General features: G+C 39.2%; 1 protein-coding gene across 6 annotated transcripts; it reads right to left on the bottom strand.

Moving 5' to 3' along the window:
* Nucleotides 1–1,971: 1,971 nt before the first annotated feature.
* On the bottom strand, nucleotides 1,972–25,012 carry LOC136433630 (aftiphilin-like). Of its 6 annotated transcripts, XM_066426029.1 has the most exons (11): nucleotides 24,889–25,012; nucleotides 20,819–22,795; nucleotides 20,288–20,427; nucleotides 19,619–19,748; nucleotides 18,823–18,867; nucleotides 16,782–16,886; nucleotides 14,420–14,480; nucleotides 9,432–9,479; nucleotides 6,716–6,799; nucleotides 5,040–5,333; nucleotides 1,972–4,437 (listed from the first exon to the last, which is right to left on the bottom strand). In XM_066426029.1, the coding sequence occupies exons 2-10, from the start codon at nucleotides 22,676–22,678 to the stop codon at nucleotides 5,041–5,043; spliced, it is 2,766 nt and encodes a 921-aa protein (XP_066282126.1). In that variant the 5' UTR covers nucleotides 22,679–22,795; nucleotides 24,889–25,012; the 3' UTR covers nucleotides 1,972–4,437; nucleotide 5,040. The 6 variants fall into 6 exon arrangements, with proteins under 6 accessions (XP_066282126.1, XP_066282129.1, XP_066282127.1 ...); XM_066426032.1 differs by lacking the exon at nucleotides 6,716–6,799 and having other exon boundaries at nucleotides 1,972–5,333; XM_066426030.1 differs by lacking the exon at nucleotides 18,823–18,867 and having other exon boundaries at nucleotides 1,972–5,333.
* Nucleotides 25,013–25,116: the final 104 nt, after the last annotated feature.

Raw genomic sequence — 25,116 nt, 5'->3', positions numbered from 1 at the left:
ACGCTTCTTGGAAATACATGAGATTTGGCACCCCTTTCAAATGATTTCTTAGACGATTGCTAAAAGTGTCCTTAAGTCTAACCATTTTGGTGAATCAAAATACACAAGAACATCAAAGTATTATGCATACAAAGTTTAAAAGTTGATATTTACTCTTTTTGTTTTAAGATTTTTTCAACTAAACCTATGCATCAATAGCTGATAAGAGAGCAATGGATGTAGCTCTACAATACATAATACATTTCTAGTATTCTATATACAACATTGTGATTGTCGCTATGTCTGTGAAAAGATGGAAAACCATGCATTTTACCTCCCAGAATTAGGCCACATCAATTTAATTCGTCGCTTCTCGGATTTAAAAAAAAATTGGAGTGACAGGGCGAAAAAAACAAATTTTTTTTTGCAAATAGTCTGGGGTGAAGATAACAATATAACACAAACTTTGACAAATAATAAATAATGGATAATTCAAATTTCAGCTTTGTATGGCTCATTTTTAGCCTGAGTGTCATCCTGTTTCAGTTCCAGGCTCTACCTTCACCAAAGGTAGAGCCTGGAATTGAAACAGGATGACACTCAGGCTAGCTCATTTTATGCAATGCACCCCTTTCTTTGATCTAGTACTATAATTTAAGCAACAAAATTACCTTTTGCCATGTAATATATGTATTGATATTGAGAAATAGTTTTAATAAATGAAAAATTATAACTTATGATCAATATGACCACATTTTTTAGGTATGTGCAGGCCATCATAATCTTTTTTGATGGCTATTGACTTTTACAACTGAACAAATAGTAAAATTGGGAGTAGAAATTTGTGAATGGGAATAGTGACCCGATTTTTTTTTTCAAAATGGGAAAAACAGGACAGGCTATTCCCAGAAGCAACTAATTAAATTGCTGAGCCTTAAAGTAAGCAAGGATAAAAAATATACAGGCAAACAAAAAGTTTTAGCACAATTGTATAGGTGCTCATGAGTGATAAAGAGGAAGCCCTAAATGCTAGATACTGATAATGCTAGAACTGAAATTTGAATTTTCTGATGCTTCTACAAGCTCCACAGGCAAATATCCTTTAGCACCCCAGGCTTTTTGAGAGCTTTAGTTCAGGCCTTTGAGTAGATTTAGCCATATTGACTAGACAGATGACCTGACTACTGCAGATACATGTAGTCCAGCTTGTGACACACTTAATGAGTCTTGATAAAGTTTTTTTTAACATCAACTAAAATTCAGAATACTTCTAAATGCTAGATCTACTCCAATTCCTAAGTCTGTTGCTACCATTCAGACTAGTAGGGCAAGGTCGTTGATGCATTACTATGAACAGCATAGCTTTACCGTATATGGTAACAGGATGCGGGACACCACTGTTAAGGGTTTACAATGTTCAAATGTTAACAGACAGATTGTGGGAAGTTGTGTTGAAGTGATAGATTGTGGGAAGTTGTGTTGAAGTAAAGCTTTATCACATTTTCCTATAGATCCATTTTGACAGAACGTATGCAAAGAATAAGTCTTCTTCTTTAGTGTATGTAACGTTACAATGTACATGTGTGTGTAGCTAAGGGAGGGACATTTCCAGAAAGATAGTGTATCAAATTCATTCAAATTTTGCTGGGGATAGGAGGTATTCAGTGTTTTAAGTTTGTGGTTGTATGATGTGAGACAGATCATATCAAGGTTTCAATCAAACCTCCTTGATCATATGTTTGGATTGTGATGAACCAGGAACATGAAACCACTGCAAATATTTCACGACCAACTCTCCATATCAACATTACATTTGTCAGGCATTCATTTATATCAATGTAAAGATATGGAAATCCGCTTACCTTCATTTGGGATTAACCTCCAAGAAACATAATAATGGGAATACGATATGAATTATGATATTTATCATCCCGAACAAAATATTGTTTAAAAAAAAGTTTGAGACATGCAATTCCATCAAAACCAAGACAATTGTCTGAAGAATACCAGTAGCTTTTATTAACATTCAATGGTTGTCATTTTAGCAAGCTCATATACACGGGGAATACGTCACCTTTTTCTGTATATACACAATATAACAACTAATTTTCTCTTAGGGGAAGTCTACCAAAGAACCAAGAAGTACACAGCACCTCCACCAGCTACTACATCACATGTGGACTTGGTAATATTTGGGTGTTCCTTTTGACTGGCATTATGTTACCCTTCATATCATCATTTGACAGTTTCAACATTTGTAAACAATGTACCTTCTGCACAATATAAATGTGGGTCTCCTGTATACATTACACAAAAGGCAACGACAGTACAATGCACAGATGACAGCAGCTACCACACACATTTAGCTGTTAATTTGACCAAGGAGGTCCCTGGAACCTCATTGATTTTACTACTACATTGTATGGCCTACTATTTACTCCAAGTAGAGGTTTGGCTCCGGCTGATTTTCGACATGTTTTTAGGCGTTTTTTTGTGCTTTATATGGCGTTTTTAGGCATTTTTTTGCTTTATAATTTGTGCCGATTTCTTTATATTGCCAAGTAGAGCCAAACTTCTGTTTGGAGAGTATAAATAAAACTACATAGTATGTATGATGGAATAAAGCATTCAAAATCAACTCTAACATCTACTTGACAATAGAATTGTAGCCAGTTGTTCATGTTAGTCTAGACTCTAGAATATGATTTTACAATCAGCTTTTTTGACGGCTTACAATCATTCACAGTATGTTAGATCAAAGCTAAAGATAAGTCTCCAATACAGTGGTGCATGTATACATACATAGTTTGAGGATAGGCAATTGCTTTTGCAGCCACTGCTTTTTTTTTTATAAATTCAACTTTTTGTACTTCAGCCATATGTAAATGCTGTGAAGATGTAATACACAAAAAATAAATCTGTGTTGCTATTATCCTGTTCATATGGAAGACAACATCACAGGAAGAGGGAAACAAGTAAATATAGACTTTGTATCTGTAGGTTCTTTACATAAATTGCACAGAATGATTACGATTATCAATGCACTGGCACTATTCCTATGTTGCCCAAATGGATATTATCAGGTATGCAAGATACATCAATACATTACTTTAGATTGACATCAAATAAACATTGTTAGAGCCAGATCATATCAAGTACATCATACTACATGTACATATAATGGGTATGACATTCTCAGTTAATGAGTAATCATTGAACTTCAATTTGTTTAAAAGCTTTCCATTTCTATTGTTTCAATATTTTCTTGGAAAGAGTAACAACATTCAGTTAATAACAGAAAACAAAAAAAATGACAGACATATTTCTGCATGTTTTGATACAAGAAACCATGTCAGTAACACCCAAAATGATGTTGTACCAAGGATTTGATTAACAAGGACTGTAACTCCATTTGGAACAATATTTTGTCTGAGATAGTCTGTGTACAATGGCACTGTGCACACTTTTGCTGAGTCATCCTTATTAGGCAGGAAATAGGCACTCTACATTTTACCTACTATTGTTCCTGCTCTAAAATAAGATTGACCTATATTAGATTACTATACATAGCACACTAGTGTACATCTGGAACTTTATTCTTAGACATCCATATGTATTTATATCTTCCCTGTTAAAGAATAGGCAGCAACTACAAAATCACATAAAAACTAGCCTGTACTGATTTACATTTTCTTCCTTTGGTCATGTTGATGGACAAAATACACGTACAAGAACATGGCTGCCAGTTATCTACAAGCATTTCCAAGGTACAACAGATTTTGGTATACTAATTAGGTATATCATCCCAACCCTGAACAAATCATCTAATATCTACATGTGACAAGGTAACATTTATTTCCTGCTATGGTATTGCTTGCACGGTCATAAATAATAAAGAACATCTCACAAATTTCAAGGATTACAGCAAATACATCATATTGGGAGCAACCTCCTTCTTGGGAGTAAGTGTTTGGCATTGCTGAGAAATTATAATAGTCAGTTCCCAATATACGCACTCAGAAAAATGAGCTAACCATACTGGTACAGGAGCAAAAACATCCGTTGGACTGTTGGAAATATTGGAATAAATTATAATGTTCCAATCAGTTTTCTCATTGAAAATAGCTTTCAGGCCATGAGTTTACTGATCAACTCTCTCCCAAACAGAGTTATTCTTTTTAGGCATATGCTTAATTGTTTCTTCATGCTAACTTGTATTCTGCATGTAAATGGCGAGAAAAGACAAAATCAAAGAGGACACTTAACTAGCACTTAAAAAAGCAAGAACATCATCTAAGGCTCATGCAGCATTGCAAGCCATGCTGTAAAAGGAGGTCAGTGGTATATTTTTAAAGTTCTCTTGACACTAAGAACACATACTGTCTCATTCTTGCGTCTTATCGCACTATTTTTGTCACTATAAATGCGTTAGCGATTTTTCAGCCCCGTAACCAGGTCCTGTGAAAGCAAATAAAACGGAATGTTATTGATATAACGGTGATTAACAAACCAACGATTGCTGACTACAATATATTTCAAGTTAATTTTAACAGAATGGCTAAATCGCAAGACGATACTCGGGTCCGTGTTTCGTAAATATGCGCTTCGCTGCCACCGCTGGTTGGACATATAGTTACGTAGCTCATGATGTCAATACATTGCGGGCTTCGCGTTGTCCCTTCCGGGTGGACGAATTCGAGATCTCGAGTTTCGCCCCCCGGTGGCGCTATGCGAGCCATGTCAGTGCCGGTTTTGTATTGCGCTTCGCGCTACCGCTTCCGCGTGGACGAATTCGAGATCTCGAGTTTAGCCCCCCGGTGGCGCTTTGCGCGCCACGAATTGCGCCTCTACGTGGCGCAATTCGTGTCTCGAATTTCGCCAATTCGTGTTCCAGAGCCTACCTCAAGGGGAACGAAGGGCCAGAACCTGGCCTGGCCACTAAATGTCTTATTTTCTCTTCCTGGGAAGTACAACTGTTATACAACTGTTATAATAAAACAGAATGCCAGATGTAGTCATGAACATGGCAGCCTGTTCCCATGAGGTGATAATAAACGTACCCTAGCTACCATCTGAACCTGGTGTATCCTCCTGCGCTTTACTCAGACTGGCAGGAAACATCAGCACTTTGGCAGTCATGAAGGACAGCTCTGGCAGGCGAGACATGATGCCTCGCGCTTCCTCGCTCAGGTCCTTGTCCACATCTTTCCGTAGTGGGGTCGTGATGGTGGCAGAGGTTTTGATGCTGGCCAGGAGGGAGTCGTAGGTGGTGGACTGGGGTTTGCTTCCAGGGGGTGGGGCAAGACTAGGGGACAAGTCCAGGCCCAGACCCATCAGTGCTGCGTCCAGGGGGGCTGAGAAAGGGAGAAGCAAAGAGCTTTGTTAACATGTTTTCTCTTCTTTACAGGACCAATGCTAGTTACAGAATAGATGAAAAAATAAATCGAAGTAAATATCTATTCTTTAATACTGCTGCATCTTAAACAATTTATTACACATATATTTTCTTTCTGGATCATATGTATATCTTCTGTATTAATGAACTACTTAATTTGCAAGAAAAGGGGAATAATTTGGCATGAAACAATTAGAGCCATTCTTCAGTTGGCGATTCATGCAACTGATACCAAGTGACATTAGAGCTACAATATGCAGGAAAAGGACATTCTGCCACAGGTACATGTCTTGTTTTATCACAAATGGTTTGTCAGTAGCAACAGGGGTGAACAAATAGGCATTTTGAATGGAGGTCACAATGTATATTTTGTTTTCTTGGTTTGACAGTTTCAAGTTCTTAGCATGTCCAACGTGGCATTAAGCCCATCATCCTTGTTGGACTGGAAAACAGTTCTTACTGCCAAATTAAGCTAGCACCACCTGCCAGGCTGAGCTTAGAACAGAACAGGTGACCTCCCAATATTCCGACACCCCAGTTAAAAAATTGAGCCAAGAGGATATCATAAGGTTTTCCTGCATGTCTGACCAGGTCAAGTTACTAGGCAGCATAATCCGGTATGGATCTTTGTACATTTTCAGAAGCACTTTCAGAAGGACTTTCAAAGGATGTCTTTTGCCTTTACAGTTACACCAGAGATCAACCAAAAAGAAAAAAAAGTATACCCATATCTTCATATCTTCATAGCAATCCGAGTGCCAGTAAGGTAAAGTGTAGCTTTCAGGAGTCTTTCATTTTCATGTGTCTCAGTCAGTTCAAAAGATGTCCCTCTCTTTGTTCTAAGAGGGTTCAATCCTTTCACCTACACTGGTTTTATGTAAACAATTCGAGCCCATTAGATATCTTGATTCACCGTGTATTGCACACCAGAAATTGTTTTCTAGGATTAAAAGAACAGTTAGCCAACATGCCCTAGAAAACAACATCACACCACACTTGTCAGAAAATACAACTGAAAGAAAGGAAAAGCACAAATTAATACATGCCTACCCTATTACTACACTAACCTGGTGTCCATCCTATCCTAACTCAGATTCGCTCCTCTGATCGCTTCCCTGGCAATCAGAGGAGCAAACTGGAGCTAGAATAGGATGAATGCCAGGCTACTACACTACCTCACACAAATCTGTACAAAATATCATAATAGACTAATGAGAGCCACTACTCACCACCACTGATACCACAGACAAAGGAGGAATGGAGAAAGAAGTACTGTTAAAGCAAAGTGTGGTTTATCAAACAGACAGTGAGTACAGAACTACACAGTTAGCGTCCTGTTACCTGGTGATTTGCTTGATGTGCCTAAGTCGTCGTCAATTGATGCAAAGAAGTCGAGGTTTAGGACAGTAGAGCCACTGGTGGAGGCTGGAAGGAGCATGATTGGGGATGACACAGAATTATTGTCTTCACAAATTGCACGGAGTTATGAATGCGAGAGGTATGGAGTTAGAACGCATGTCATGTACACGGGTGTGCATATAGTGATGGCGCCACCATGGGTCCATTTCTCGTGCAACCTCTCAGTGGATGGACAGAATATAAGGGAGTGTTTTGCCAAGATTTTATTGACAGAAAGTTTCTCTCGAGTTATGAATGCGAGAGGTATGGAGTTAGAACGCATGTCATGTACACAGGTATGCATATAGTGATGGCGCCACCATGGATCCATTTCTCATTCAACCTCTCCATGGATGGACAGAATATAAGAGAGTGTTTTGCCAAGATCTTATTGATGGAAAGTTTCATTGCAGAAATTGGACAGGTTAGTTAGGCAATTTTAGGGGTTAAATGTTTGCAAGTTGCTGTAAAACGTATATTGGCTGACTACAAGGTAAAAATAGCTTGTTAGTAAATGCTGGCTGCCAGTTATTCTGGTCAAAAATAGAAAGATTGTTGTGCCTTTCAATATGAAGCAGTAATGATGTACTAAAATAGCCATGACTGCAATCAAAGAAACAAGATTTACTGGCAGGTCTTTTTTTTGGCTCATTTTGTCCTAATAGAACTACTAGAAAGCGTAGATTTGATCCTCAATACATTACATATATTACGTATACATAACCGTTACACCTGTAGACAGATAGACTGTATTCAATTATAATGCCAGCCCTTTCCGTGGTTAGACTACACACAAAGTGCTTGTGACGTCGCGTCATAGGTCAATCTTCCAAAGAACGTTCATATAGAATAAAGTCATTGTTTTCAAAATCTTTCAGATCTTTGAATGTTGTTGCCGTTAACATTTTTGCCAATCATCGACAGCTTTATCATTTTCTTTCCCTTCACATTTTCCAATTCAATTGCCAGAAACAGAAAATAATCAAGTATCGTAGTAAATTAGTAACATTATATCACTCTCAACCAACATTCAAGCTTCTTTTCCAGACTTCCTGTTGTTGTCATGAAAAAGATGCCTCCCCCCAGTAAGCAAGGAACATTCTAAGAACGATGACTGTTATACCTTAGGGTGTACTGTAAATGTAGAAATTTTCGTGGTGGTTTAATGTTTGCACATTTTGGGGTAATCTTAAAAACTTCCAACTTAAAACGATTTTTTCAACCACCAACTAAAAACCATCGTGAACGCTCCATTTTCTCCTCATTGCGAAATTAAATCCCGGCGAAAGTAAAGGCATTTACAGCACATATACATATCATGCACCCACTATGTGTGTGTACTACTGTAAATACATTTAAGTTTGCGTGGTTTTTATTTCATGCTAAGGCGAAAATGGAGTGTTCATGGTGGTTTTAAGTTCGCGGCAGTGCTATAGTCACATACTGCTACAATATTGGACAAAAATATTTGCGGTGGTTGAAGTTTGTGGTAAAACGGTCCGCAAAAACTGCGAACATAAAACCACCGCGAATATTTCTGAATTTACAGTATATCATAATAATGATGATTGCTTTGTTTGATTTGATACATCAGACTGAAAAGGTCAGAATGTACACCAGCAGAATCTAGCACATGTAAACACCAACTAATGTGGAACGATTGCAGTTCAGGTCAGTACATTTTGAACATGAAAGCATCTGAATAAGAAAGACAACGATGGTGATGAGACTGGTATGTTTTAATAGCAGTTTTTACAAATCTGTTCAGTACATTCTGGATTAGCAGAAAGATGTGCAAAATGTTAATGGGAAAAGACCATACCTTATGCAGAAATCAGGGATTGAAGAATTAGAGGTAACTTAACAAAGAGAGGTACCACCCATGCAAATTCAGACATGGTACTGATGAAAGTGAAATTCCTTAAACAAGGTACCACAAGAAATATTCACTGATAAGTGCTGAAGCAGACATAGTATTCATATAATCATAGTCTGCAGAAGTTGAAAGGCTCAACTTTGGTACAGTAAATGTGTTATAATTTTTCTAGAACATTACTACATACACCATTAGGTTTTTCCACATACAGGCACCAACTTGTACTAATCCTAAATATCACGCCACCATATATTGTGCCTAATAGGAATCAACAATGTGAGTGAATGTTACATAACCAGCTGAAACACGCGTCAACCCGCCAGAAGCAGAGAAGGTAAGAGGTGGTGAAAGTTTCATTGACACCAGCAGTGCAACAGCCTGGTATCCATCCTTTTCTAGCTCAAGTCTGCTCATCTGATTGCTTCCCTGCAGAGTAGCCTGGCACCAGAACAATTGAGACACAACTGGCTTTATGTTAAATATACGCAAGAGCTCTGATTGGCTCTCAGTTGCTTGGTCCTCTGTAACAGCATGGTGCTGGGGTTCAAACAGGCATTTGGAAGTTTCATCCCAGTAGATCTAACATTGCTTCTATAGAATATTTGACAACTTGAAGAAATAATGACTTAAGGGCCAAACATATAAATGGGTATGGGTGCCAGGCTATTTTACGAAGAAGCGATCATAGGAGCAAATAGGGGCCAGAATAGGATGGATACCAGAGTAGCAGTGCGAGCCACCCGTGCAAAAAGAAACAAACAACAAAAACAAAGTGTGTTATACCCGATCTGCCTCCTGTCACATTTCCAAACTCATCCCTCATCTGGAGACCTGCCATAAAGGAAGACAAATTCAGTCTTCACCTCCCTCTGTTGACTCATGCTTTACTTTAACCAAGGCCTAGGAAAATTAGTGCTGTGTTTTTGATTACGGTCCTGAAACAATTAGGTCGGTAGGTTGGGATTTTCTCTTTTTATTTTAGATTTCGGCCAAAGTGATCAACCAAATACAGTTTAATGATAAAAAAATTTAATGCATTGATGTTTTCAACATCGTAGTGTAATTATAAGAATATGTATTGTACAAGTGCGCAAGTATGTGTATCAATAAACTGAACAAAGAAGACAATGTTTCCTACACATTCTTATGTCAACTGTACAAAGCCAGTATCTGTTAACAAAGTGTAAAATACTGTAAGAAAATTTGAAAGACCACTTTGAATTCTTGAGTCCTTTGCTAGCACCACCAAAAAAAGACAAGGGTTTTCCGTTTATTGCTAGGGTCGGTCAGGTAATCGGGAATACAACATTTTTTCCTAGGCCCAATAAAGATGTGGTGCAAAGATGCATCCATTGCAGATACATATTACCAGCAATTCCACAAAAGGTCTAATGATAGAAGGTTGTCTGTGTACCTATAATAACATTTACAACTGTAAGTTGTACAGATGCAATTCTTGCCAAAATATTGGCTTACTCTTCTAACCGATATATTTCAATCTCCAACCTTATTTCATCAAATCATCTTTACTGTCCTTGTGAACCTTTTCTATTTGTAGTAGGTAACTGGTTTAAACTACAACTGTCCATGCCATGTACATTCTCTACCAGGGCTTGAAATTGTGGGTGCATGTGCACTTTTGTTCACCTAAAATTGGAGCTGTGCACCTGATTTTTGACTGTGGGTACACCGGTACACTTAGATATTTTTGTAGGCGATAGGGTAGAGGTACTATTGTACACTAGTATACAGAATAATTCTTGAATTTCAGGTATAAGAAAAAGTTGTTGTACTTTGTTTGATGTATTACTTTGTAAAATGCATTTTGCTGACATTCTACCTTTTTGTTGTTGTTGTGCACCCAAAATTATTTCTGTGCACCCAAATTTTTAGGTCAGGTGCACCAGTGCACCTATTCCCAAACATGAATTTCTAGCCCTGTCTTCCCTGCGATGAGCACTGCTGGCAGAGTTCTACCATGCCAGAACCACCACATCTGCTCTACACAGGTAACTGACAGAGTATCTACTGGGCATATGTCAGGGTTACAGCAATATCAGGTCCCATGCTCCAGTTGGCTGGCATGCCCAACAGAGAGAGCCTTGTCAGCCTTTCCTGGCAATCAGCCAGTGGCACCATCCAAGGCAGTACTGTTTGCTACTCTAGATTTTGGAACAAATGTGCGATTGTGTATTGGCATTTAATACAATGCCCTGGCAGAAGTGTAATGAGGAAACCTGGTGTTCGCATACTGTACATGAAGGTAAAATGGTAACTATTTTTCACTCAGTGACAACAATACAGGATCCCCAGTCCCGCTTTATTTTCAGCTAATTAACATTAATATGTAGTACCTTGCATAATTCCGTAAAGGTCTTGTTTATCCGTATTGTTATACTTGCTAATTACATGTAGTTCTTCTTAGCTAATTTACAGTTATCATTGAAAGTTTGACACAATAATAATATTCACACAACATGCTTTCTCTATTGCTTTTAGTTGCTAGTTATGTCCAGTTCATATCATTAGAGAGGTGACATTTCCTTGGCAGAACAGTTATTTTGTAATTCCTGTTTTTATTGTAGGGATGTGCTGATAATATGTGCATGAAAATTGTTTCTTTCTTATCTCTCTATTCCGAAAAATCAATTTCACATCACAGCCCATCTGAATGCACACAAGGTGTGCAACGGAAAAATGACTACAGAATAAAAGCAGATGGTGCTATATCTGTATCTAAAAAAGCCATTTGTGTGGCATACAAGAAAATGTGGAACCTAGCATGATTCATCTCTCCCTACATCCTGCCTCCATATTCTGGCCATTAGCCAGGTTTTCTACCCTGCAATATGGGCAGATCTCCAACCCTGCTTGCACAAGAATCTGGTAATGAGTGTTCCATTGTCCTCTTCAAGTGTCCTCAAGAGAACACTATCAGGCTTCAAACTATCCAAATCGTAAAACCATTAACACAGTGTTGAATGTCATGCAACCTGTTATCCATTGAGGCTATAGAAATGCTTGCCCTGCTGCTATCTGATTGTTGCTGACTAATGGCGAGGGATACAAACCAAGACGATAAGCAAGACACCAGTACTGGGGCAGAGCAATTATTGGCTCACGCTTCATTTTGATCTTGCTAGATTTTATTTCATATGAAGGACACTACCCAAAAGCCTGGTTTAAAAAAATTGTAACATTGAAGGGACTGTGAAGGCCAAAATACATAAAGATTTTCAACCACAATTTCAATCAAGAGGATACTCTAAATGTTTTTTTGTCTAAGCCAATCACTTTCAAAAAAAATTCTCAGTCATCAGAGAGTACTGCTAGTGCTATTAAAGCATGCTTCAAATTTCTGAACAGGTCCAATCTATTAAGTGTGGTGTCAGCGCTTTCATAGACTGACAGAGCCAGTTCTGCTGATTTTGCTTTCACTGCGCACACGTCGTCCTGCAGCATGATAGCTTTATTGAAACGGCCTATCAGTGAGATCAGAACACAGAGGGACAATGAGACATGACTCCATGTCTAGCGGGGGTAATTGGCAGTCAGCTCCACACAGCAACACAAGTAGCGATCACGAAGAATAGGCAGCTGAAATGTTCATATAGAATAATATCTTCCTCAAGCAACAAAGCCTGTAGCTAGAGCTACATGTCTGAGAATTTTTAAAATGCTCCATTCCATTTAAATCTCTTTTTTTTTTCCTGAATACCATTACTGCATGCTTTAATAGGGCACATAGCTGCAAGGAAAAATAACTCCAAATTTTATCTGCAACAAAATTGTCCTCAACCAAGAAAAATTCTGAATGTGTTTGGGGACATCACTTCATCTGAATATGAATTCATCTGCACCACTATTCAGGATTGACAGCAGCAAAGGATGGAAAGCTTCAATATTTGTTTAAAACGACATTTTCCTCAACCAACAAAGCCTGTCTCAATTGCTAGTATAAGTCTGGATATGTCTGAAGACAGCATTCCATTTGTCAATGAATACAAATGAATCTGTATAGCATCAGACCATTACTATTAAAAATGTCTGTGATGACTGAAACAAGATTATTGCCCTGAATGTAAATTGGATTCAGCCATTGTTACCCTGTCCCCAGCTACCATGCCATCCCACATCCATCTTGTATATTTTTTGCAGCTCATTTCTTTGCTGATATTGCTTTATCTATATTCAAGACAGATATCTTTTCCACATTTTCTTACATTTCTAAGTCAATTTTGTAACATCAATTCCGTCCCACTATTTATTGATCTGTCAGTCTGTTTCAGCAGATCTGCTGAATCATATTTTACTGTCGCAATGTTTTACAAGTCATTATGGCCAGCAGATATGATTTTTGATATGCAAATGCCCACATGACTCAGCCTATGGTGGAAAAGGACACAGCTGCTACAGCTTGTTTATCACTAGCCCAGCAAGCTTATATCACTGCATGGTACCACAGACAGCCCTACACTTCATGTACAGTGTACATGTACAGAATAATTAGCAGGCAAGGACCTGCAATGATAACAATTTGAATAGGTGTGGTGACAGAGCTTTGTTTTGCTTTTGTTTGTTATTCTACATTGTTTCTGTCACATTTCCATGTCCTATCTATGGAGTAATTTTACTTAAGCACAAACAGTGAAGGGGTGGATTGGGAATGGTGTTTAGATTGAATGAGAGAAGACAAAAATTCTGAACTGAAACTATGTGCATGTAAAAAAGCCTTTTCTTAATGAGGCCATAGGGGCATTGGGTTGTTATCCACTGTGTCCCGGTGTAGGACATGGTATTGGAAGGCGGAGCCCATCCCTCTCCTTCCACTGCCTTTAACCTCCAAACCGAACTCAGGTACTCATTTTTACACACGGGTAGAGTGAGGAAAGTCGTGTAAAATGCATTTTCCAAATCCAAGGACATGACAAAAAGCCAGGAATGCCAGGAATTGAACCTGTGACCTCTTGACCTTGTGTCTGCTAGCTCGGCCATTAAACGCAAATCAAATTGACATGTACATGTACCGACTATAAAAATGTTGTCTTCTTGCACTCGGTCTGATCGTATATGACCATAAACAATAACATGTGTCTAAGATTTACACAATGCATCTTTCCATAGCATCACTTCAAGCTGCATTTGATTTATCATTTAGTCAATGGATGGCCCATTTTTGGGTAAAGTGCAGTGCATATGTTTTTTGTCATGAATAATGCTATGATCAAAATTCAAGCATTTTGCACTATAGGGAAGATACCACATAGCTGAAGATTAAAGTGGAAGATGTACTCTGTTCAATTTTGCACTAACATGGGTGCACTTTTATACCATCTGGGTTTGCTAGCACAAGAATCACACATCAACTCTTAAACGGCACATTAAGATTACATCGTAACTCTAATCAGTCTTGAAATGTTCTGTTGTCCCTATTGCAACACTGTGAAAAAAACAAAAAAAGGCAAAAAATCACAGACCGGGATATCATGCCGGTGTTAATGATTTACAAAGCTCATCCCTGAATATACAGTAACACTGATGCTCAATAACCAAAGTTTGAGAAATGGCAACGTAATCATTCAGTCCCTGCCTCAACCACATGCTTACATACGAATACCCAGGATAAAGTAAAGGCCCTTTCTCTATAAACGTCAGGAAAAAAACAAGTGAACAACAGCAACAAGCAAACAAACAATACTAAGAATGTGCTAGGATATTTTGCAATGTTAGGCCGTCAGAGGAGATTGTAACAAATAACTGACGTCTCTTACCATCCAAGGGGTTGACGAGTCCACTGCTGTCCCAGTCAAACTCTGCAGGTGGAATGGATTCCTGAAAGGAACAACACAAGCTGTTAGGATCCTCCATCTCACCTGGAAGACATGTGCTAATTAAATATAATCAAACTTATCCGGCATCTGAAGTATAAGGCAAGTGCGGCGATTTCAAAATACTGTAAAAGCAGAAATGTTCGCGGTGGTTTTATGTTTGCGGTTTTCGCGGTGACCGTTCTACCGCGCACTTAAAACCACCATGAAAATTTTTGTCCAATACTGTAGCACTATGTGACTATAGCACTTCCGCAAACATATAAAACCACAGCGAACACTCAACTTTCGTCTTAGCGTGAAATAAAAACCATGCGAACTGCATTTACAGTACACTGCATCTGTAAACTAGAATATTGAGCCCTGTGTATGAAAGTTCATAAGATTACAATCTAGACTCTATATGGCTGCAATCCAAATACTGATTCACTTTTTTGATTGGGTTCAGTGGGAAATTTTGGCAGGCAACACACGTCCATCTGTGTTTAACAGCCTAATATTTGGTAGCAAGAAAATGGATATGGTAAGCACAATTTTGTGAGGTTGAGCACACGGGTTAATGATCTCTTGCATCTCATCAGATCATGATCTCTTGCAGTATAGTCAAACCTGTAGAAGTGACCACCTCTACATATGGACCACCTGGCAAATATGACCATTTTTTGGTAGTCCCTTAACTAATTTTTCCCATTTATACAAGCATCAAGAATCCTGTTTACAATCACCAAATATAGGTCTTCTTGGGCAGTTTTGACTGTTATTATCTTCGCCGAGTACTTGTACTCGGGAGGATTATGTTTTCGGTTGAAAAATCTGTTAGGTGGGTCTGTATGTATGTCTGGAGCATAACTCAAGAAAGCTTCGATGAATCTTTATGATTTTTGGTAGGTGTGTAGTGGTTGTGCAAAGGAAGGTCAAGTTCGAAAATGGTCCACCTTGCGTTTTTCAACAGTACTGCAGCGGACTTTGAATTTTTTTGTGTTTGTATGTAGGCAAAAAAAGTGACGAAAACGTTGATGGATCTTCATCATTTTTTGCAGGTGTGTAGATGCTGTAAAAACGGAGGTCAAGTTCAAAAATGGTTCTCCTGGCATTTTCCGTCGGTACTGCAGCGGGCTTTGTTTCGATGTGTATTTCTTGTGGACAAGATAACTCGAAAAGCTGTCGATGGTTCTGCATGATATTTAGTGGATGGGTAGGGTTTACAAAAAGGAAGGTCAAGTTCGATAATGGGCATTCTAGCGGGTTCCTAAGGTACTGCAGCCGAGCTTCAAAATTTGAGGGCATGTTTTGTACAAGTGCTATGGTCATGATTTTTGTGTGGTAGATAGTTCATGTTATAGGAAGTAAGTTGTGAAAGTTTGGGCCCCCTAGCGTCTTGTTTGGAACTGCAGTGGGTGTTCTTGTTTTGACCTTCGGACAGGAATAACTTGAGAAGGGGTCGACAGATCGTCGTGACGTTTGGCATTCAGATAGCTCAGATGGTACTTTACATAATAAACGACTAATTATGCGAATCAGGATATAATTGGCATAATTAGTAAGGAAAGTTTGATGCATTTCATATTGGGACCCTGAAACATGTGACGGTTTCCCCGAAAACAGGTCTTACAAACAGATGGCCAGGGAAAGTAGGTCAAATAAACAAATAGAGCACAGCACTGCTCTCCAAGCAGAGGTGTGGGTCCGGCTGTTTTTTCACATGTTTAGTTTAGGCATGTTTGTCCAAAGCACGTTGGCGACATAACGAAAAGGGGACGAAAAAGAAAGCCCGACAAAACACCTAAAAACACGTCAAAAACACGGCTCTGCTTGGAAAGTACATTGCTCCAAAACTGCACCACTGCTAGGTACGGTAAAGTCACATTTACTATGTCTTTCAAAATGTGTATGACATGGAATAAAGATTTATTCTATTCTTATTCATATATATTGACTGCACCATTTCATTGTCACATTCCACTTACGACACTGCAATTTCAAACCTTTGAGGGCCCATAATTTCAACATACTGTACTCATTTCTTTTTCATGACCAGTTTTAACATATATCAGCAGACAAGACACTTACATTGTACACTAGTCCTGTACCAGCAAATGATTCTTAACCCTATCTCCCCCCCCCCATCAAATTTTCAGGGGGTGATATCAAAGCATGTAAATATGAATTACTATCCATCATAAGCCTTGATTATTTGGCGAAGATAATGTGTTTGAGGAACTCTAGTTTGTTAATGTGTATTAAATCAAAATGTTTGCACAATGCCATTCCATGACACATTGTGAAAGAAATTTGTCCATCGCACCTTGCTATTGTCCTTGAGCTGAACTGGTTCATCCACGGTGAGGGAGGTGATCTTCTCCGCAGCAGACACCGGCTGCACGGGACCTTTGGTTGGCTCCAGCATTCCCTATCATGTACAAGAACACTCCTGTTATCAAGGCTATTTCTTAGGGTGCAGTTCTGACAACCATCAGTAGGTGGCACTCAGTGTCATATCAGTAAAAGATCATATTTTCTACTCATGAGTCATAGAAGAAAATCAATATAACCTAACATACCTAATTGATGGAACATATTTCTAACATCTTTAGAGTGCCACATGAGTATGCCACGGTTACGACGTTTCTTTTACCAAATTAGCTGATAGGTATCAATAACTACATTGGCAGGAATAGATACCGGTAACAGCAACTTGTAACTAAATGGCAAAAGAACACATAATGCATAGAAAGTCTTTCAGTATTTGCTAACCCAATAAGACAACAATTTACAATCTAAAAACTGCCTCTCTGGCATTCAATTGTGAATAATGACAGTTATGTTCCTCCCTCATGACTTTACACAGTCAACATAAGAAAAGTACTGGACAAGCCTGTACAAACTAAGAGTATGAAGATCTACATATATCATTTTACCAACAAGCAATTTCTGACATGAGAAACATTCATCTATCCTGATGGAAATAGACTGGGCTGGACATTCAACAGGGAGGCAGAATTACATTACAACAAATGTTCATAAATTAAACCTGAATAAAACTGCAGCATCTATTCCCTGTAGAATTTCAGTGGAGCACCCCACCTACCACACCAGTAGTTGTTGTCAGCTACAGTCTACAGATAACCAGTTGGTACACATGTCTACTGGGGGGAAATGAAACTTCCTCCCTGATTAATGTGGGGCAGGGCTACAATCTGTACAGAGTGCTCCGGGGTCTCAAACCGAGGGGATGGGGAAATTAACATGTCTGCACTTGAAGCGCAATCGATACAATAAATGGCCAAATGCCATTAGTTGATTAGAATGGATTGGAGCAGGAGACAGGGGACTGTCAACTGATATCTCCCAGCCTGAAACTTAGCATGGCAAGGTGCCCTGAGTGACTAACTTTTGTTGGCAGCCAAAAATTACATTTAGTGCACTTAAAAGCCAATAGCTAAGTTTTCAACAAACCTACAAAAGGAGGGATAAACCTCAAGTATTCAATCTGCATTGAAAATCTTCTGACAATTTTCTGTGTCACATGTCACAATATAGACTACATTTATTGGTCTTAATGTTTTTTTAGAACAAAATGAATCCAGCATTGGGTGATTCAAACTTATATTTACGTCCGATCCTCAAGTTATTGAACATCAGCAAAAGCTACAGACTAGACAAGGAAGAAGTGCACAGTTTTCAATACACAAGTTGGCTCAGTACAACATGCTGACTAGGTCAGCACTCTCATCCTTCGGACACTTCTTACATGGCTACTTCAATAGGCTTCTTCACCATTCAATCTATATCTGCCAACTTTTGCCATTGGTCAGAGGAAAATCGATGAGTCACACTGACACTAACATCAATCCAGATGCAGAGGTTAATGAAGATAAATTCCAAATTGCAAAGTAACATGTAGCAAATGGGAAGTATGTTCTGGACTGTGATAGCCAATAAGAGCAGCCTATTTTCAGGGACAAATGGGGAGGGGGGGTAGAAACTTCACTTGATAGAATGTCTAAAGGTGAATCAATTGAAATTGAATATGATGTAATCATTTACAATATCCTCCTACAATACTCCTCCCTTCTTGTTAGTGGTTGATAGTGTTATGTAACCACGGCAAATCTTGGTGGGCAGCTCATGAATTGTCATATACAAATTGTCATATACAATTGGATATGAAAAATTCATGACCATTTTGGATAATATTATGTGTTAGGATGAAACAAACAAACAAACAAACAAACAAACAAACAAACAAACAAACAAACAAACAAACAAACAAACGGCCGTACAACAGACAGACAGATTAATCTAATACTTCTATAGTTTGATTAGAACATGAAGTTACGACTTACCAAGCTGGCAGCGTAGGCTGGTAAAGCCTTCTTTCCAGGCAACAACTGTGGAGAACATAGCACATTACATCATGCACAGACTACAAGCATGCATGGCAAAGGCAAACAGCTACAACAGACACAGGTTAGTTCTACCCTTCTAGTTCCTGTGTAGCTGGGCTTGAAACAAACAGACTTTCTATCCAATAAAGTTCACAGGGAGGGGGTTGTTATCAAAATGGTGTTTTGAGGAGGATGGTCTTAAAAAAAGGAACACTCAAAAAGTTCAATGTGAAGTCAACTTTGCGCCCCTTTTGAAGTTAAAAGTTATGGTGAAAATTGTGTTTCGAGTCCTGCTGTGTTATATACATATAGGAAAGCACGACACATGAAATCATTCCATAAGGTTGCAAGTTGTTAAGATAGTGGCATACTATATCATACTTAAACTACTTTGTCAGAAGTTGCCTTAGTAAGCTTATTTCCCAACTGTAAGCACTTTCATGTTATGTCATTGTGTTAGGTAGACTTCATCTATCATAAGCATCTTGCATGAGCACAAATGCTATCATGCATTGAATGGAACAAAACAAACATTGAGTACAATGAGAAAACATGGTGATAATTTTTCTTTGAGTGTGTGGACACAATGGTTGACACTGCCTCTTCATGTCTTGTTAGTGTGGAAACAATAGACATGTAGGTAAATGTATATCTAAGTGTTATTCATTCCTGTCTCAGGTATATGAACACAACAGTACACAATACTCAATAGTGAAGGAATCTACACAATACAACATGAAACTTGTGGACTTACAATATTGCGCGTATCCACCCCCAGAGAGCACAGTAGTCTCTCCCGCTCCTGTGAATGCATCCATGTGAAGCTGAGGGCATGGGTGCTGTCTATGTCCTTCAGACTATCCCATAGATGCAGTGGGGTAGTTCTGCAACAGTAGGGAGCAACATTACTCACAATTCATTATGTCTTATGTACATGTATAGAATAGAATAAAAGAGTGCATGGACATAAGGCAATTTATGAAATGAAGAAAGGAGGCATTTTCTCTGTCCAGGATCTTGCCATCAGTCCATGATTTACTCTTAGCCAGACATAGAAATGAAAAATGGACACAACTGTGACTACATTTATCTATTACCTTTAGGTAAAACAAGCTCAATGTTTGGTTTCATGTTAGAAAGTATGTATAGAGACACAAATGTATCCATCACTTCATAAGAAAATCCCATCATCAAGTTGCAGTTGTGAGGTAACAGAGGTCACGTTAGACCGAGGAAATCTTGGATGGAGTGTTTCAAGAAGAACGTCAAAGTGTGCGGCCTCACGAGTGTGGACCCACTGGGCAGAGCTCACTGGAAACACGGTGTGTGAAGACTATTAAACCAACTTCTTCCCACCCATGTCAGGGACCCCTGCAGCAATTTAATCAAATACTGGCTAGTTACTACAATACAACATGCTTACTTTTTGTCCTTGCTGTCAGGTCCAGCCTGTGCTGACTGTTGGGTGATGATGTCCAGTAGTAGCTCTAGCAGAACTTCTGATGACCCGAGCTGTTTCACAGGGAAACAGTTCAGGAAAGCATCACCTGCCTGGCTGCCAGCCTGGGAACAAGAAGACACATGAGTCTGAGTGTATCCCTGAGCTACGTATATCCCCAACCAAATTTCACCCAAATATGAGAATGTGTCACCATCTAGAAAGGTGTTTGGTAAAAAAATGCCATCAGAAGAAACATGAGAGGAAGCAATATATATTATAAGGGTGGTTTAAGAAATAATAGCTGGTTAATTTGGCTATTGAAAAGCAAGAAATCAAATACCTCAGGATGCTGTTATGTTATATAATATACATTCCATAAGAAAAGCATGATTTTATATGTAAAAGGTGATAAACAAATAGATAAATCACTATTCATCCTCCTGTATGGAAAAAATGTTGTTTTTACTGGTCAGCAGGCATTCTATAATCAAGACTTGTATAAAAAACACTTACAATAGAAGTGCTGGCAGAAGAACTGGTTTGCTGGAAGCCACCAAAGTCTCCAAACTCCGGTCCTGAAGTAGAGGCAAAGGAGCCAAACTTGTCCTCTTCTTTGGTAGGCTTCTCCTGGCCTTCGGAGAACTCTCCAAAGTTCGACGGGCCAGAGAAAGAGGCCCAGTCATCCTCCTTACTGTCACCCGTGCTGAACTCACCAAACTCGCTGTCTTCAGCTTTTGGCCCTGGTGCTGAAAACTCCCCAAAGTCGTCAGTTCTGTCATCTTCTGACTTTACAACAGAAAAGTCCTCTGCAGCGGTATCAGCAGATGTTGGCTGATCAGTAGATGTAAAGTCACCAAAGTCATCCTCTCCATCATCCCCTGTACTATCATATGCTGGTTTATCATTGTCATCTACACTTTTCCCAACAATGCCGGTGTCTTGAGAACTTAAGTCTTTGTCACCAGAAGGTTTACTTTGTACATCTTCTACATGTGTTGCCAGATCTTCAGATTCAACAAAGTCTCCATCCGGTTTGGTGCTTCTGTCACCGGATGGACAGGCTTCGTCTGAGAGGGAATCTATGGGTAAAGTTTCATCTTGGGGTGTTTCCTGAGTTGAGGCAAAGTCACTGAATTCATCGTCTTGTCTGGAATAATCGCTGGCAGAGCCCCAGTCACTGGCATTACTATACAGGTCTACGTTCCCATCTTCTGGTCTCTTACCAACTAAAGTGAAGTCAGAGAAGCTACCAAACTCCCCGGCAGGGCCTCTGAAACTAGCCCAGCCATCATCGTTATCCTCCTTGTCACAGGGAACTTCCTCACTTATAACATCTAAAGGTTTCCCAACTGAGGGTTTGGAGAAGTCTCCAAATTCATCTGTTTCTGCCTCTTCCAATGCACTTCCTGTACAGTCTCCTACTTTGTCACCTTCAGGGCAAACTACAGTTTGTTCACCTTGGGAGTTAGTGTCATTGAGTTGACCTTCATGCTGTTCTGCAGTTGGAGCTGAAATTTCCACCTGAATTCCCATATTGCCCCCCTCCCCAACTTCAGCTTTCGAGGACATGCAATCAGAATCACTTGGACTGTGTTTAGGAAAGGCACCAGCTGATTTAACCTGACTTTGTTCCTCACCTGTGTGTTCTAAAACACTTGTGGCATTTGTATCACATTCGGACAAAGACTGTCTATCATTCCCTGATTCCTCTTTCATCGGTAAGTCTGTGTGTTCATGGCTTGAATTCTCTTTTGCAGCATTTGACTCCCCTAGACATGTACAGTCATCCTCAGTGAGAGAGTTTTTGGTTTCCTGCGATCCTGAGAAATCTCCAAACTCTGCTGATGCTGAGCCTTGTTCACTTGGACTTCCATTTGTCACAACAGTTGTGTCTTGTTGGGAAACATTTTCCTGTCCTTCACTAGATCCTGTCCTTACATCTGAAGTAGACACACTGCTGAAATCCCCAAAGTCATCATTCAGAGTGCTCTGCGTAACACTTCCTGTCATTGCACCTGTACCCATGCCCAGGCTCTCAGGCTTCAAATCACCCTCCCGAGCTTCTAATCCGTTGGCATTTGAGTCCACGACAGAAGTCGGACCGTTCCGAACAGGAAATGTACCAGGCTTATGGCTCTCAAAGGCAGCCCATCCTCCATTTTCCAGACTATCCTTGACACCATCCCCATCAACTCCATGGCTGTCCTTGACAGTTTGGAATGTGAAGGAGTCATTCTGCCCTGGAGAGAATGAGTCTGCCGCACTTGAAAAGGTCCCAAAGTCATCATCGTCGAAATCATCGGTCATGGAATGGCCTTCCTCTAATGGAGGTGGTGAGGAAGACAACATGGGAGCAAAGTTGCCCGAAGCCATTTTTTTGTTTCTTGCCTTTGGTGATTGCGATAATATGTAACCTGAGCAGAGAGTCTTTTCTACGTTCTGGAATATTCTGCCTGCCTCTTGTCAGTAAGTGTCACATCCCACATTAGCCTACAGAACAGAAAGAAAAGATACAATGTAATCTCCATGCTATACCACAAAGATTATACCAACACTATCACATCCCATGGATCCATCTCTTCACTACGTACATGCTGTACTTACAATTCGGTACAAAGGACAGGTCTGTAGTCTTACAAAGTTACATGGATAGCTTTTATTTTATATTAAGGACGACTAAACCATGCTTATATGCAAGAAAATAGTTACTCAAGCAACTGGATAGATTTTGGAAAAGGTAAAAAATTGGGATCTTGATTTCAAAAGATCTGCTCATAGATTTGCATTTAGTTGTAGACATAATACCTGAACTCTGTATGGATAAAAAATATAAGTTGACACTATCCATGACACAGCCAGGGCTACCATATGGGGTCAGCAGACAAGGTACCATGCTGTCAGTTTCCCTTTTTTTACAACACTTCTTCAGAGCAACATCTCATAACATTTGGTGCAATATACATGTACAACATGTATTGTATAGCATAACTCTAATATGGCAGAAAAATATAAATTGTAAAGAAACCTATACAGGTGGTAGATTTGTTAACACTTACAATAACGTGACACATGCCATGATAAATCATCAACAACAAGCCTTATCATCAAATGATGGATAATTTGATATCTCTTTTCAGGAATGGATAGAACTATGATAAAAGGAATGCAATTTCTCAGATATGAGTAGAGTAGAGTAGAGTAGAATTTTCGGTCAGGTAGGACTGCTCCAGTTTAGACCGCTCTTCATTGTTGAATTCCATTTCACTCAACTGTCATGGTGGGTTTGTGTGGATGTTCCAAAGCTCTGTGGTTGTACTTTACAGGGTGAACTTCCATGTACCTGTCGAATCTGGCTTTGAAGGCATTAACTGAGGGAGCGTTGATCACTTCTTCTGGGAGTCGATTCCACCAGGGGACCACCCTGTGCTTGAAGAACAGCAACCTCCTGTTTGTTTTTGTGAATGTTCTTGTTAGCCGTAAGCTAACAAATATGCCAAATCAAAGTGGTCGGGCAAGTCTAAGGTAGAAATCTATATGGACAAAGGTGACAAAAAGGCATGCAGTGGAACATTTTGTATGTTGACATGGTATCACTGCATGTTAGCATTCAAAAAGGGTCTTTGGAGCAGCACAAGGGGACATATTTGTCTATGCGCCCCTGGCTCATGAATGCAAACTTGTGTTTAGTAACCTCCAAGCAGATGTTTGATCAAAAAGTAGTAACATCTTTTGATCTGCTGTTTTTCTTGACTGCACTTATTTGTGGTTAAGTACTATCAGAAAAAACAGTGGACTTTCTACACCAACATCTGCTCTGAGATTAAGTATTTAGTACTAAGCTACCTTTCCGGTAAACAGCCATGAAAGCAGAGAGTAACAGGTGGTCCTTCTTCAAAGAAAATTTTGTTACCCGAGGCACATTCTACATCAAGCAGATTATTTCTACATAACCTACAAGACAAACATCCTGACCAAATCTGTGTTTGCTTTCAACATAGCCATTATTGATATCATATTTCGTACAGCTGAAAAACAATATGTTAAATTGGTATTTCCATTTTCAATCAAATTATGTTCAAGGAGCCGGATTGTCATTCAAGTTTCTGAACTATTACTTAAATATATATCTTATATCTTACAAGGGCGTGCTGAAAAATGTGTAGAAACCTTAGTACTAAATGTTGACACTTTTCAGATACGCCCACTTGGTCACTTTGCTGCAATTACACATGCATAAATTTTGTTGTCTTGCATTGCTGTGATGAGAAGACTACTACTGCACAAATACACGGCGCAAGTTTAGAAATAAACACAGGAAATTATGTGACAGCCCATTTGCACAGCATATGCTTGAAACTACACAAGTGAGACTGAAAGACCGGCTCTTGAGTTGACGATCGTAGTACACTCGTGACTGAACAGACTGGCCTCTGGACCGGAACTCTTGTGTCATCAGAGAACTTTGGCGAACATTTATCGTATCTATACGTTTTGCACGATTTCCCTGATACCGTCTGTTGGCCAGTGTGTTCTATAGTGTACAAAGGCTTCTTATGATATCGAATTTGCGCAGGAAAACTTACTGTTTGTGAGAAACGGTCCACTTTTTAGATGGTGTTGACTTTCGTTCTCTTGCCACATAGGTTCGGCCATGATTACTACCCACAAGTCCCGTCAAAACCGGAAAGACTTACTACTTTCTAGGGAACAAAAAGGTAAATAGGTATTTTTATATTCTTTCTAAAACAACAAAATAAAGGATTTTTTGTAACAGAATGATAATATATACTAGTTGTTATTCTACTTATATC

This window comes from Branchiostoma lanceolatum, chromosome 4, assembly GCF_035083965.1.
Source record: "Branchiostoma lanceolatum isolate klBraLanc5 chromosome 4, klBraLanc5.hap2, whole genome shotgun sequence".
Taxonomy (NCBI): domain Eukaryota; kingdom Metazoa; phylum Chordata; class Leptocardii; order Amphioxiformes; family Branchiostomatidae; genus Branchiostoma; species Branchiostoma lanceolatum.
This window is presented reverse-complemented; position numbering and strand designations above follow the sequence as displayed.